A 17,381-nucleotide genomic window follows, 5' to 3' on the forward strand; every position below is an offset into this window, starting at 1 on the left:
CTCTGCAAAAATATATATATATATATATATATATATATATATATATATATATATATATATATTATTTATATTTTATTACTTGGGGAGTATGCAATTAATTACTTTCTTATTATTACTATCATATCCTAACTGAATTGTTAGTCAGTTGGCTGCAACAACAGATTGTTAGTTTAGTCTATTTCCTATTATACTTTAGGATATATATGTGCTGTTTTCTCACTTTTGTATTCATTCATTCTTCTTACTCAATACAAATTAAGAAGTGTTCTTAAGATAAATGTATTTGTTAAGAATATATATGTAGAAAATAAATTTTAAAATTATAAAAATATATATTTTTTCTTTCAAACTTTTTATTTTATTTTATTGTTAGCATGATTTGATTCAGAAAATTGATCAACCGTAGTAATTACAATCGAGTTTGGAGATAGTATATGTGTAAAAGTCACTTCTGCTATTTGCTTAGATGTACATTAATTTCAGTCATGAAAAAAATGTATGTGTATATTAATTAGCAAGTCATACGTAGGATTCAAAGTACATTAATGAATACATTATGGAAAAAAAGCTATTGGAAAAACTAAAATCTAAATTAATAAAAGTGTATTGTATGAATAATAATATTAATAGTAGAGTTAGTTAATTTTTGCTTGTATTCAGTTCACAATAAACAAACTTTTATTGTTTATATATATGAGACATGAAGGATAACTTTTTAAGACCGTAAAAATAAAATAAAAAACTTTTAGAGTGAGATCCAAACTAAAAGTTAGTGCAAAGTAACTCAACTAAATAATTCAAGGTATAAATATGCTTTAAGACCTTACAAATATTATTTTTTATTTTAATTTTTATAAAAATACATTTTTTTTAATCTTTATACATATATATTTTTTGCTTTTAAGTTCTTAGTATTTTGTTTTCGATTGAAATGAAATTAAAGAGTAATATGATAAAAATCTTAATATTTTGTTTATATTTTAGATCAATAAATATAATTTTTTTTTATTGTTCTATGTCGTGTTCAAAGGGGAGTGTGTGTTTATATATTTTCATAAATTATATATTTTTTAGATTAAGCAAGTATTGTTTTATATTTAACTACTCCAATAATATATATTTAGCACTTTAAATAAATTTATTAATTAAAAAATTAAAATAAACAAAAAAGTTAAAAAAGTTGTCACTTGAGTGATACATCTCTTCGTATTATTTTTACATTTTTAATCTCTCCTACTACTATAAATAAAATATATTTAAAAATAAAAATTGTTAAAATATTACTTATAAATAAAATTGATTATAAACTTCTTACTGATAGATATAATATTTATATTGAAAGAGATATTATTAATTATTACAGATTCATTTTTCTACTAATTTTACTCTTTAAAGGGGCGACGATCACCTCATTAAAATTAGTATAGTTTTGCCACTGTTTACAAAATGCGTCCACACTCAGCAGAGTCCTTAGCAAACAACAACGTGAAACCTCAAATTCCACCATTATCGTTGGTAAGTATCTCACTCAAACTCCAAAACCAATTCTATAGTAACAGATGAGATAAGTTTTGCACGTTTTGAAATTAAAATCTTAGATACCATGAATTTTATTGGACACCTGGCAAAATAAACTCAAATTAATTAAATATTAAATAAGGACATGATTTCAGATTATTAGTTACTGTACTCACTTAAACAATAAGTTATTAGAGTATTCATCCTCTATACAGACTTATTTTTATTTTGGATTAATAAATTTTAGTATTAGATCAAATGACACTTTTTAATAAACTTATGTACAATACAAAAATATATTGGATCGTTAAATGATATTTAAGGTTAGGTAGAATTTGTTAGATTAATATATTAAAGATATTATATCAAAGTGTATGATATTTTAATTGTATAATAATTTGTTACATAATTATTTTAAGTTTTACTTTTTTTTTAATTATTTATCAATTTCTGGAGTTTAAATATGATTCTCAACATGATATTAGAACAATAATATTTATTCCACTACAATATATTTTCAAATTTTATTATCTTTTCCTTTTCGTTTTGAATTTAAATTTGTGATTCTTCGTTATTTCTCAACTTGGTTCTATAATATTTGAATATTCAAGATTGAAAATGCTTTGTGATTTATGATTCGATTATTTGAAAGTTTAATTGTTCATTAGCCATTATCTTATTTAGTGATATATTTCACTATAATTTCATTCTTTTTAGCCAACTTTCTTTATGTGCTTCTACCATATGGTAGTAAAATAATTTTCTTTGTTCTTTTATTCTATGGTATTAGACATTTTTTATTCTCTTTGTGCTTTCATCCTATGATAATTATGTTTTGTTAGTCAAATTTGACATTTGAAGATCCAAATATTGAAATTCTCGATTCTATAATTGAGTGTTGTGGAAACACCAAAAAATTTCAAGTTAGTCTAAAGTAGGTCGAATACTTCAACGAGAGTCATGCATCTCGATCACTACCACTTTCTACATGAATTTTATTGTTTAGCCGATGCGATTATCGTTTGTATTATTTTTCTTGTAATTTTCTTTCATTAGTTTCATTGTATTTTTTATTTTTCTTGTATCATATTATTCTTCACAAGTTGGAAATGGTGTTACATACTTTCAACTTATGGGAGTAATTAAAATATATTTATAGATATGTAGAATTTGTTAGGTTAGTTACATTAAGAACACACTATAAAAGTGCATCACACTCTAATTGTATAACAATTCTTTATATGATAATTTCAATTTTTTTTCTCTTTAATTATTTATATCTTACTTCTACTCAACCATGATTCTCAAGCAATCACATTAAAAATATACATTACAATAATAATATTTGAACATTCTTAATTTTTATTATATACTCATTGAACGCTTTATTTTCTCTTAATCTCTTCTCTTATAGACACAATTGCTCATGCAGTCCCTTAACTTAATTTCAGATATCACTTTAGTCCTTTTTTCCCCCCAATTTGGATATTTATTTAATTTTATCACTAAAATTCAAAAATATAAAGCATGAAAATATAAGTTTATGTGAAGATTTGAGTTATAAATTTGATGAAATTTGCATTATATAAAAAATAATAATTAATTTTATGAGTTTTGTTTGATAATGTAATAGATAATTTCTGTATTTCTATTTTCTATCTGATGATAAATGTTTGGGTCGCCATCTTACTATACATTTGCCCGTTGAAGGTGGTTGCTAAACCCAAACTAATTCATTTATAAATAAAGAAGCCACGAAAACAGAAAGACACATAATTCAATCCATCACTTCTCATTAACACAACACAAAAACACAATACCATTTCCAATGGCTTATCTTCACATTCTCTTAACCCTCTCTCTTCTCTCTCTCATCACATTATCTTCTTCCAATCCAAACACAAACACTATCACACTTTCTCTCTCCCCTATATTCACCAAATCCCCATCTTCAGATCTATTCCACTCTCTCAAAAAAGCAACTTCATCTTCTCTAAAAAGAGCTCACCACCTCAAAACCCGCAAATTAAGTAAAAAAAACTCTCCTTCTTCTTCTTCCACCATAAACACACAAGTATTTGCAAAAAGCTACGGTGGTTACTCAATAAACCTCAATTTTGGAACACCACCACAAACCTTATCTTTCGTTTTAGACACAGGTAGCAGTCTCGTATGGTTCCCTTGTACCTCTCACTACCTCTGTTCCAATTGCAACTTCGCAAACATTAACCCAACAAATATCCCAACCTTCATTCCCAGTAAATCATCTTCCACAAGAATCATCGGTTGCACAAACAAAAAATGCGGTTACGTTTTCGGCTCCAACATTGAATCTCGTTGCCAAGGTTGCAATCCCCAATTTCAAAACTGTAACAACATTACTTGTCCTACTTATATACTTGAATACGGTTTAGGTTCAACCGCCGGTTTATTACTCTCTGAAAATCTCGATTTTCCGGGATATATCGTACCGGATTTTCTCGTCGGTTGTTCGATTTTCTCGACCGAACAACCCTCCGGTATCGCCGGATTCGGTCGCGGCGCAGAATCTCTTCCGGCGCAAATGGGTCTAACAAAATTCTCTTATTGTTTACTTTCTCACAATTTCGACGACACGCCGGTAAACAGTAACCTCGTTCTGCAAACCACTTCAACCGGCGATGGTAAAACAAGTGGCTTAAACTACACAACGTTTGTACAAAACCCATCCATGAGCAACCCTGCATTTCTCGAATACTATTATGTTAATCTTCGAAGTTTTCTTATAGGAGGTACACGTGTTAAGATTCCGTTTTATCTTTCTTCACCGGGAATGGACGGTAACGGTGGAACAATCGTTGATTCTGGAACAACGTTCACTTTTATGGAAAGACCAATCTTCGATTTGGTGGCACGACAATTTGAATTGCAACTTGCTAATTTTCCGAGAGCGACAGATATTGAAGCTGCATCGGGGTTTAATCTCTGTTTTGATTTCACCGGCAATAATTCGATACCGTTTCCGGAGTTAGTATTTCAATTTAAAGGTGGTGCTGAAATGGTGTTGCCTGTAGATGATTATTTCTCGTTGGTCGGTGATGGAGGGAATGTTGCGTGTTTGACTATTATGACCGATGGGAATTCTGTTCCGGCAACGAATACTGGTCCGGCGATGATTTTGGGGAATTATCAACAGCAGAATTTTATTATTGAGTTTGATTTGGAAAATGAAAGGTTTGGATTTGGGGCACATATTTGTCAAAGTAATGCTTAATTTAATTTTTTAATCTTAATTTGACAGCTTGGAAATAATAATAGTGGTGCATCATTGCATGTGACAGCATTTTCAGCGGCGCTGAAAAATGAACATCACGGTGGTCATCGAACTGCATGGTTGTTACCATGTGGTGTGGCGGCGAAGTTAGTTTTTAAAATTACTATTTACATTTTTATTTATTTATTTATTGTTTATGGGGTCAATGGGGTAAACATAATAAGAGAAACCAAATCCCCTTTGGCTTTTCCTTTTTATTTTGCTTTTGCATAAAGTTACCAAAGTTAAGATTACATAAATTATTGCCAGCTTAGTTATTGATTTACATCAAAGCAAATATATAAAGTCGTATTAGTCACATGTTATATTCCTTTTTTGTTTACACATTGTTCCTTTTCTTTGATAGTTGATGTTTAAAGTTGAGCTACCACTTGAAAAAAAAAAATTTTGAGCTGCCAAATTATAAAGTTTATCAAGTCAATCGTAGTTTAATATTTAAAAAAGTCAACGGAAATAATGTTAATAAAAATCAACAAAAGGTTACTCTTTATTGTTATATTTAAGATAGAAAATAAACACTAAATTCTCTAAGTAATAAGAGTATAATTAAAAAAATATCAATGGAGTCTTGAATTTCTAAGTATTAAATAATAATTTAAAATGAAAGTAAAATAGTAAAACATCAATAGAAAATAAACAAACGAATACTTATGTTTTAACCCAAATATGAATTTCTTTTTATGGTTGCCTGGCATGGAGTGATTCCCAAAAAAGACCTGCTGCACATGACATGAAGTCATGAATATATTCTTTAGTTTCTTAATTTGTGTCCTTCCTTTCTGATTTTAAGCTAAAAGAGCATGTTCTTTAAAAAAAACGGCTTTGTTTCACTTTCACGTGTGGGGAAGGTAAAGTAAAGCGGTGGATTCCTTAAATATATATTTTTTATATTTTTGTAAAAAATGGGTTCCTTATTTATTTACTACTTTTTATTTTTGACTTGGGTTCCTTATTATTCGTTGCATACTTGTATCTTCTATGTTGCTTTTGTGGTTTGGCCTATGAAAGCATATCTAATGTAATGTTTGATCTCTAAAGTATTGTTCTCAAATGTTAAAGTTGAGTTTGAGTGATGTGTCAACAAAAATATATAACTTAAATTGACACTAACAAAAATATATAAGTAGAATGTTCGTACTAGGTAAATGTCACAGTGGTAAGTAATAGGCAATTAGATAGGGAATGAAAAAATTGTTAGCCTTAGAAATTGAATCTTGAAACTTTTTTATGAGAGTTATTTAGCGTCTTAATCCATACAATTGGATTATACTTTGGAGATATGTTTTTATTATATACAAATGGATGTTTATAGTATTTTACTAATAATAATAATATCTTTATATAAAAAGAAATGTCAATAAAGATATAAAAACTAATTAAAAATATAGTTATATTTGTAAGAGAATGAACTATTCTATTAATTTATTTTCGAATAAGCTCTGAAAAACAGAAGAAGAAAAATAGAAAACGATATTTGGACAAGATTGTTCTAAAATCTGAAACATCAAGTGATACATTGTGAACTTTCTCTACCACATAGAGTTCAATTCAAAGTCAACTAATTTCAATTGAAACTCTTAAACCTATTTTAAAGCACATGCCAATACCTACCTTTAGAGACATGTTCTTAAAGCAAAAAATGATGAATCGAACGACTCTTTAAAGAAAATTAAGAACACAATTATGATGTTTGCATTGGAATAAAAGTAGTAATCACATGTAATATTTTGGGATCCATTATTTAAAAGTAATTTATCAACATGCACAGAAAATTTTAAATGACATTCATTTTGAGATAAATTTTTATTGTTAAAATGACACTCATTGTGTAAGACGAGTAGAGTAATACAAAATATTGTTTCCAAAAAAAATAATTCAAAAAGTAAAGTTAATCCATTGAGAAATTAACTTAGTTGAGTAATAGGATTAAAAAGCTAATCACCATAAATAGTAACATATAAGCATTTTGTTGTGGAAAAAATATTTTAATTGAGTGATAAAATCATGACATTGAATAAATGATGGGTACAAGTAATTTTAATCTATATCGAAGACATCACAAGTTCTTAAAACACAGCATGAAGGGATAGGAAGTAGGCATTTCATATATAAAATTATCACTGAGTTTTTGAAAAAATCAATATATTAAATCTTTTCAATTTTTAGAGATAATGAATGTGAATTTATAAATAAAAATATAATAATAATTACAAGTAAAAAATAATCATCTAAATTTTTGAAACAGGGTGGATAACTCCATGGTAAATCTGGACCTAGTTGCTACTTCAACTTGTTCTTTGTCTCCGTTGTTTCTATACTTGCTAAATGTTACATGTGATATGATGCAGTCATGTATGCCAGAGAGTACTGATATTTTGTTATGATCAATGACAGAGTAGAGGTTAAACAGTGCCAAATTGGGAGTAGGACGCTCAACACTTATTCACTTTGTTGGTATTTGTCACGTGCCCTTTTTTTTCTTTAGTACAAGGATAATATATTTGATATTATGATAGAGTTATCAAAATTACGAAAAAATGTACAACTTAAAATTTTAAAAGATCACTCTTATTACGATAAATTTAACGGAATATTATACATATATAAAATATATTAAATTAACAAAAATACAACATCAAGAGAATTAAGATTAGATTAAAATTCAAACAAGAAAACAATACATATTATTGAAAACGAAAAAATTGAAAAGATTTAACCGATTCCAACCAAAATCATCCTCAATGAAAGACAAAATCGAGTTTCACCAATTTAAACAAGTAATAGTCAAATTATGAAAGACAAATTTGTTAATCCAATGATTTTTATCATGATAGATATGAAAAATATAAAAGTATATATCACGAATTAAAATTAAATAATTCTACCACCAATTACAAAAATATCAAAAAACAACGTCGGTGTTGCAAAGAACTTGAATAAACAAAGTCATTCCAATTACTCTTTTAACTACATCAAAATGAGAAGGGTGCACTTAATATAAACTTCAAAAAAAGTTCAAAGGTGGCTCTTTACAATTTTTAGTAAAATAGTATATTTTCTCACAAAAAAGAAAGAAAAAGTATATTTGTTAACAACATTAAGGGTTCACCGCGGATGTTTTTGTTGTTGTTGTCTATATTAAGTGCAGGAACATAGATTTATATATCATAAAAATATAAACCAAAACTAATCGTACAATTAATGTTATTGCTCGTTGACAATATAGTTTAATACTATATGTTATACTTAATTAAGTATAAGGATATTGTGAATAAAAATAAAGAAAACTATAAAAGGTGTCTGTCAAAAAATAAAATCTTTTATGGAGGGTGGAGAAGAGTATTTTATTTGTGTTAAGTGTGTGGTTTTAATGAAACTTTATTTATTTAAAAAAAAGGATGAAATTAAACATATTATACATTTTTTTTTTTGGAAGAGAAGTGTAGATATTATTTCGTTTTGTTATAGCTTTGTTAAACTCAGATTCTTTATTATAGCTTTATTTACTTTTTTGGAAGAGAAGTGTAGATATTATTTCATTTTATAAAACTCTATATCTTTTGATGTGAAACTCATACTTTTTCCAAATATTATTTTCTTTGATTAAATTAATCAACAAAATTTTATTGTTTAGATTTTAAATTGAATTTAACTCATTTTTATAATATGAAGTAACAATTCTTTGTAAACTTTATCTAAAATTTTATATCTTTTATGTAGAACTTAGTTTTTTTTTCAGATAATTTTTTTCTTTTTTATTTAAATTATACATATACTGGAATGGATGCTGGATTTGGCTCAAAGAGCAAAGTGTGACATGATGAGAGCGTAACGAAGAACCGAAGATATGGACAATCCTATCCTGTTGCATCGTATTCGTACATCTTTAGAATTAATCGACGGAAGAAAAAATAAAAAACTGATGACTATCAATGGAAGGTTTTTGTTTTTTATGGTCCTGCTGTTTGTCATCTAGGTAGTGACAAATGTACTAATAATTGTTACATTAGTTTTTTTTATTTGATTTTGGTTGTATAAATATATAACCTTGAACTAGAACTTGGGAGATGGAGTCGAAAAAGTTTCAATAGATTTGGTTATGCACAATATATTACTTTCAAGAAGTTAAATTCTTTAAAACACACACTAGAAGCAAAATGTTCTCATTAAACTAAAAAAAAAAAAAGGGTTCTTAATGACTACACGAATTATATTGACTCGTGATATATATATACTTGTAATGTTATTTTTAAAATTAACTCTCTAATCCTCCTTTTTATGATAAGAAAATATTATTTTCAATTTATTCTTTTATTTATTATGTTCAAAGAGATTGTTTATATATTACATTTGATATATTTGTTTAGTAATTCTCCGAGAAAATTAAATAGATTTATTCATTTCTCTGCTCAATGCTCATTTTTTTGTGTTCAAATAGTATACCCATTTAAGTTATCATTCACAACAACATGACTCTTATCAAAATGATTTGTTTTGTGAAAGAAATCAGAATAATTGCATGTTTGGTTACACTTTGAAAAGGTCAAAATTAATTTATGAGATGTAAAAAATATTTTGATTCTTTTGATATTATATTATCACCTAGAATTGATTTTGTTTTTATAATTAATTCTAATTTGAACTATACCTTTATATTTTTTAAGTTTAAATTTGATTTTTATTTTAAAATTTATTTTTTCAACTCACTTTACGTCAATATATTTAAACATAAATTACTTTTATTTAAAAGTAATTTTACAAAATCAATTCACCAAAATTAATTTTTATGATTGCAATACCAAACACGTAATAAGAATATGACTAACAACTATTGAAATCAACATTAATGACTACATTTATAAATAATTAATGTTTTAAACATTGGATTGAAGATCAAATTAATAAGATCTTTGAATTATGATTCAATTGATTATCACAATCAAGTTAGATGACTAATAAATAAATTGAACCAGTTGGCGAATTAGTTGGTTCCAATTTCAATTCATTGTAATGACATGTTAGATATAATTTTTAAAACACTAATTTATACGAGGAAATGAAACTTTTAACATGTATTACGTAATTTGGTTGGAGGGGTTTAATTAGTACACTCATAGAAGTGTGTTTGATTGGAGGGGTTTGAAGAAGAGGGAGGAGAGATAATATTTTAAAAAAATGTGTTTGAATTAAATTTTAAGAAGAAGCAAATTATATCCTTAAATGTTCTCCCCCTATTGTAGAGGGGAGGCGACGGTACTCATATAACTTAAAAATTATCTAAAATCTATATTCTTTCTTTAAACAACACACACACAACAATTAAAAATCTACTTATCCCCTCATGTTCTTTCATCTCTTTTGAACCACATATGTCTACTTCCCTTCTCTCGCATCCCCTTTATACAAATATTTCTCCTCTCCTCCCCCTTTCCATTGAACCAAAGAAACTCTACTTACACTTTTGAAAGTATCCATTTGAATCGCACAAATTTGATGATTCTTGTTTTTGGATGCATAAATTCAAATTGGTGTTTGGAGTGCTAAAAATCGCTCTTTTAGAGTCTGTTTGGTTCAATAGCGGTGAATAGAAGAGATGGATATTTAACGAAGGAAAGTGAAGGGAAGAAATGAGAAATAGACACAAGTTTGGTTCAAAACGCGAGAGAGAAGGGAGGAGAATAATTTTTAATAGTTTTGTGTTTGGTTCAAAGAAAAGAGATTTTTAAGAATGTGTTTGGTTCACTGAGGAAAGGAAAGAGAAAATATTTTAATGGAGGAAAAAAATATGTGTTTGGTTCAAAAGAAATGACAAAAGAGGTTTTAATGCTTTTGTGTTTGGTTTAAGAAAATGAAGAATTTACATTGAGCTCATCTTTGGCCCTCCATATCCTTCAAAATGAGCTATATGGGAGCTTTTGACTATATTTCTCCCCTCTTAAAAATTGAACCAAACATATTTCCTTTAAAATATTTCCTTGCATTTGTCTCTAACCAAACACACTATAATAATTTCCTTGCATTTGTCTCTGACCAAACACACCATAATAATTTTTATATTATATTGATTCCCTCTAAAGATGGAAAAGAGGGTGAGGCTGCCTCGTGATTAGTGCGCTAAAAATTAGAGCGAGTGTTGGACAGACCAGCTTAAGTGGTATGAGAAGAAAATACTACCTTGTCCTATCACGTGGTGAATTGGCAAATCGACTTGCATTTTTTTATTTTATTTTGAACATTTTGTAAAAATAATAAATGCAACTATAATCAATCAATAAAGTTAAATGCCAAAACAAAGCTATCATTAACATAAAAATGTCTCAAAATAAATTCTTAAATATTAAACAATTCCAAAAAAATTATTACAATCTGACTAGTGTTATAGTATATTAATAAATAAATATCTATAAAGTTTAAGAAATGTATTATAATTCATTATAGAGTTTAACTCTTCATTTAAATATGAGATTATATGTTCTAACCTTCAGAATATATTAACACACTAATTAAGGTTATATGGTTTAGCTTTTTTATCCTTTATCCTACTACAGAAAACTTATATCCTTATTCGTTTTTAATTTGATTGGATAAATTAATGGGTCAATTTTAGTCTTTGAGTTTGGTTGAGTTAGTTAAAAAAAAGTCATTAAAATAACATTTTTTTTAATTTGGTGATGGGCCAATCCATCCCGCTCGCTTGTGTTCGGCCTATTTTTTCAGTTGGTTAAACGGGAAATATCAACTAAGATAAACAAATTCAAATGTTTATCCATCATGCCTAAAATAGGAGACAAAATGGGTCACACTAATTTGACTCGTTTTGTCATCCCCAAATCTCTTGCCCTTTAAATTCTAAAAATATAGGGAGACTAAAAATCACTTAAAAGGTATATTTTGCTCCTAAAATTTAAAATATTATCCCTCTCATCCCTTTCATTTTCCCCTAATCAAACAAATCCTTAAAAATGTTTACGCTCAATTTAGTTAAGCATTCAATTGTGTGTCTTTGATATTTTGTTTTTGAAAAACCTAAAATACGTTAACACATTGCCCAAACACAAAATGTATAAAAATAGAAAAATTAAACAAAGATACACCCCGTCTAATTAAATGTAGTAATACAATAAAAAAATTACGGCCAATAACCCATAAAAAACATATACATTGATTTATCAATCAACTACATATCCAAACTATTTTGAAATAGGGATGCAAATTAAATTGTTTTTTTTATTCGAAATATATATATTTTTTATCTTATTGGAAATTTGAATCTATGACAATACGTCAAATCTAACAATATCGACATTTGTCAGTTGAACTAAAGTTTAAAGACTCGTTCATTCACTTTAAAACCGTAACAAATCATATATGCAATATATTTAAACAGTAAATTCAAATAATTTGATTGGAAGCAGCAAAACCCATATTAGCTCTCAAATAAATAATCACGTAATTAGAGTAAAATACTATTAAGTTTAAATAGTTGGTTTAGTACTTTGGTCAAAATTGTGAATGAAATGTTAATATTTGGACAAATTTGTCCTGTTCAAAGTTCAAACATTAGATTAGTCGGGACCCTTTGTTATTATAAACCCAAAGGTTAACACTAAATTTATATTTGGTTGTACTTTTAGAGAAATTAAAATCAATTTTAATTGTAAAAGTATAGAATTGATTATGATTTGTATTGGTATTATTGAAGATAATTGAGTCTATAAAATTAATTATATCTTAAAAATTAAGATTTATAGTTTTTGTGTCTAATAGTGATTGTCATTAAAATTTATTATCTAATTCACTTTTATGTAAAAAATATAAATCACTTTATATTCAACAGAAAGATTAATTTAACAAAATCAGTTTTATTCAGTTCAGAATAAAACCTAGGTTGTTAAGTAATTAAAAGGAGTGTGGGGCGGTAGGGGTACATTGAAGGGACGAGGGTTCCTTACACAACGTGCTTCGTAAGTTCATAACCAGAATACAAGTCTTATCTGTTTTTTGTTTCCATTTGCACATGTGACACTTCCTGGCTTGGAGTTAAAAAAGTACGTCGATTGCATTCACATGTATCATTAACCATATGGACTCAGACGTGGGAACGCTGCATTTGGATAACATGCTTTTACTACCTTATAACAATATAATAATCAAAACAGAATAATGTGATATCATTATGGTATTTTTTCTTCTATAAAAATTATTAAACTGGTATAATACATTGAACTAAAATTAAAAACCAAATCTATAAACAAACTTACAACATGTAATATAATAACATATAAATACTAAATATTTATAAGTGTGATAAAATTAAAATAATTAGAATACTCATATATTTAAATTTATCCTATTAATGACTAAATTATTATTAAAATTTATAAAAAATTGAATTTGATTTGTTAATATGAACAACCAATCAAAAGAGGTGATTATGGGCTAATAAATGACTTCAAACCCCTCATTGGTGGAAAAAGTTGAGAGAGACAATGTGACATCAATACTAGAGAAAATAAAACTAGCAATATAAGAGTACATTTATTTATTTTGTGAAAACAAAATTTATTTTTATTTTGTAAAACTTGTGTTAGTTTTGAGATGTGAGATTCATGAAATATACCATTATTTTAAAAAGAATATAATATCTTCGTTTGAGATGGTGTATTTCTAAAACTAATTATTTGAAATTTTTCATTTTTTATCCTAAGAAACAGGTAATTTTCTCTTTATTAATCTTCATCACAAATTTTAAAAAAAAATTATTTTTATAAAATAAACAACCTTGAATCAGCGATGAAAACAAAATCTCTTTTTGACTCCCTTATTACCAAATTTATCTAGGAAATTAGAGAAGATTTTACTTCTTTCATCTCAATTTATCTCTCTAATTTATGTATTTTTAGTAATATGTTTTTACAGCTCTATTCATTTAGCAAAAAGTTATTTAGTCTTTAGGGAATCTACGTGGTCATTCGAATTACTACGCGAAAAACTGCATTTTACAGCGCTTTTTTTAATCCATTTACAGCGCTTTTTTAATCTCTTTTTAAAAAGCGCTGTAAAAGACCTCAGTATGTTATTTTTGTGTTGGTTTTATTTGGGTTCAATTTTGGATGACTGTAAAATTGATGACTGTAACTCAGACGTTTATTCCAATTGAATTGGCACTTAATTTATATTATATAAGTGACATTAGTAGCAAACTGTGAGATGTTATAACTAGGATCCCAATATGCTGGTATGTATGGTTTGATTCCAAAAGCTTCTGATATGAAATCTGTTGCTATTCTGCCATATTAGTATAAAACACTCAATTCAAATTACATGCATATTTATCACAATAATTCAGATTACATGCATGACTTATATAAAACAATTAAACATATACATTAAGATGCCCTTCTTCTTTTCCTGGTGGTATTCACATTTGTTTGTCCATTTACAATATGAAACGATGGATTAATCCAAATTCCCTCATCATGATCATCTCTAAGATATAAACCATCATCAGTTGAATCAATTTCATGTGGTTCATGTGATGTTGCAAATAAAAGATCATTACCAACATCTTCATCAATATTGTTATCATCACTTATTTTATTGGTCGATAGGACAACATACCATTTATCATCAGAAGGATCAGTGACATAAAACACTTGTTGAGCTTGCGACGCTAAAATAAAAGGCTCGTCTTTGTATCCCACCCTATTAAAATCGACTAGCAAGAATCCTGACTCATCAATCTGAACGCCATTATTATTATCGACCCACTTGCAACCAAATATGGGAACACGAAACATTGTGTAGTCTAACTCCCATATGCGCTCGATAACCCCAAAATATGATAGATTTGCATATATTGGGTTTTTGTCTTTTGCACTTGAGACATGCATCGCTTCAGCTACGAGAGTGACTCCACTATTTTGCATAGTGGTCTGATCATCTTGTTCTTTGGTATAAAATGTGTAGCCGTTAATAACATAACCAGTGTAAGAAAAGACATGTAAGCTCGGACCATTTGCTAGCCACCTCAATCTATTTGAAATTGATCCGGGGTCTATATCAAATTTTGACATTATGTGATTTTTTAACCATGTTACAAAACTTCGATTGTGCTCTCGAGTTATCCAATTTTGATTCCTATTCATGTTCAAACGAGATAACTGATCAATGTGTATTGTAACATACGGTTGAACCTCATCATCATTGTGCAGAACATACAATTGTGCCTGCTCCCATTCTGTCCTTGATATAGTCAGTAGTCTCCTTCCAGTTATCCCTTCTCCTGATAGTCTTCCCGAATGACGAGACATGGGAAGCCCTATGGATTCAACATTGGACAGATATTCAGTACAAAATTCAGCAGCCTCTTCAACAATGTATCGTTCAGCAATACAACCTTCTGGTCGACTTCTACTTTTTACGTACCCTTTTAATATTTTCATATATCGTTCTATCGGATACATCCATCTCATATAAGCTGGCCCACAAAGTTGTGTCTCCTTAACCAGATGAACAGTAAGGTGAACCATTATATCAAAAAACGATGGTGGGAAATACATTTCAAGCTCACACAAAGTAACAACAATTTCCCTCTGCAATGTCGGTAATTTCTGAGGGTCGATCACTTTACTACAAATTTCCCTGAAGAAGAAACATAATCTAGTTAAGGCTAGTCGAACTTTTTCAGGTAAAATGGAACGTATACCTATTGGTAGCAAATGCTCCATTATAATATGACAATCATGGGTCTTCAAACCTTTTAACTTGAGGTCTTTCATACAAACCAAATTTTTAATGTTCGAAGAGTATCCTTCTGGAACTTTAACTTCGTGTAGAAATTTACATAAAACAATTTTTTCCTTTCTAGATAGAGTATGAGCGGCTGGAGGTAGATATGTGCGATTTCCTTTCTTTACTGGAGCCAGTTCATTTCTTATTCCCATATCGACCAAGTCCAATCTTGCATTGACGCCATCTTTAGACTTTCCTGGAACATTGAGTAACGTACCAATAACACTTTCAAATACATTTTTTTCAATATGCATCACATCGAGGAAATGTCTTACATACAATGACTTCCAATATGGCAATTCAAAGAAAATTGACTTTTTCTTCCACCCAGTTTTCACCAGCTCTCCCGCAAAAGGTTTGCCAAATTTATTGGTCAAACCTTGTACTTTTTCAAGTATTTGATATCCAGTCGGTGCTAAAGGAGCTTTACCTTCCTCTGATTTTCCATTGAATGCATTTCTCCACCCACGATACTGATGACTATAAGGTAAAAATCTACGATGTCCAAGAAACACATTCTTCTTACAATGTTTCAACCGCATCCAATTTGTACTCTCTTCACATATAGGACATGCACACTGACCTTTAATGCTATATCCTGATAAATTACCATATGCTGGAAAATCATTAATTGTGCCGAACAACATAGCCCTCAAATTGAAACACTTTTTCCTATACCCATCATAAACTTCCACACCTGTCTCCCACAGAATTTTTAAATCTTCAATTAAAGGAGTCAAGTATACGTCGATATCATTCCCCGGTTGTTTGGGTCCAGAAATTAACAGAGACAACATCATAAACTTACGCTTCATACATAACCATGGAGGTAGGTTATATATTACCAAAATCACAGGCCACGTGCTATGTGAGATGCTTTGAAGACCATGTGGATTCATTCCATCAGTAGAAAGTGCAAGTCTTAGATTTCTTGACTCTATCCCGAATTCAGGATACTCGTGATCAATTTTTGCCCATTGTGGGGAATCTGCAGGGTGTCGAAACATTCCATCTCTAATTCTTTCATCTGCATGCCATGTCAAGTGTTTTGAATCTTCTTCACTGCGATACATGCGCCTAAATCTTGGTATTATAGGAAAATACCACACGACTTTTGCTGGAGTAGATTCTTTCTTCTTATATCGAGAGACATTGCATTTCGGACACGCCTTAAGTAGTTCATATTCGTTTCGAAATAAAATGCAATCGTTAGGACACGCATGAATCCTTTCGTAACTCATTCCAATAGAACACAAAATCCGTTTAGCCTCGTAGGTTCGACTGGGAAGTTCATTATCATCTGGCAACATATCTTTTATGAGTGTTAATAATTCCGTAAAGCTTTTATCAGACCATCCATTACTCGCTTTTAAGTTGTACAACTTTAATATCGCTGACAGTCTTGTGAATTTAGTACAACCATTATATAATTCTTTCTCTGCATCACTCAACAAACTTTCAAACATTTTAGGACAATCTCGAAGATCTTCTTCAACTGCTTTTGCAATCTCATCAACTCGGTCCGGCTCATATGTATCTGTATCGAAATCAGTTGAAGCATATGTAGAACTATTCTCAAAATTAATGTTTCCTTTTTTTTTCTCACCATGTCTTATCCAACATGTGTAGCTTTGATCAATTCCATTACATACTAGATGTCCTTCTAATTCATCTTCTCTAACACGTTTTCCAAAACAACATTTTAAACAAGGACAAACTACTCTATTTGGATCTTTTGCATTCTTTACTGCAAACT

At 28.8% G+C, this 17,381-nt stretch overlaps 1 protein-coding gene across 1 annotated transcript; it reads left to right on the forward strand.

The window, feature by feature from the left end:
• Positions 1–3,264: 3,264 nt before the first annotated feature.
• Positions 3,265–5,136, forward strand: LOC101500418 (probable aspartyl protease At4g16563). Its single transcript, XM_004494185.4, has one exon. The coding sequence runs from the start codon at positions 3,347–3,349 to the stop codon at positions 4,769–4,771; it is 1,425 nt and encodes a 474-aa protein (XP_004494242.1). The 5' UTR covers positions 3,265–3,346; the 3' UTR covers positions 4,772–5,136.
• Positions 5,137–17,381: the final 12,245 nt, after the last annotated feature.

The sequence above is a fragment of the Cicer arietinum genome, chromosome 3, assembly GCF_000331145.2.
Source record: "Cicer arietinum cultivar CDC Frontier isolate Library 1 chromosome 3, Cicar.CDCFrontier_v2.0, whole genome shotgun sequence".
NCBI lineage: Eukaryota > Viridiplantae > Streptophyta > Magnoliopsida > Fabales > Fabaceae > Cicer > Cicer arietinum.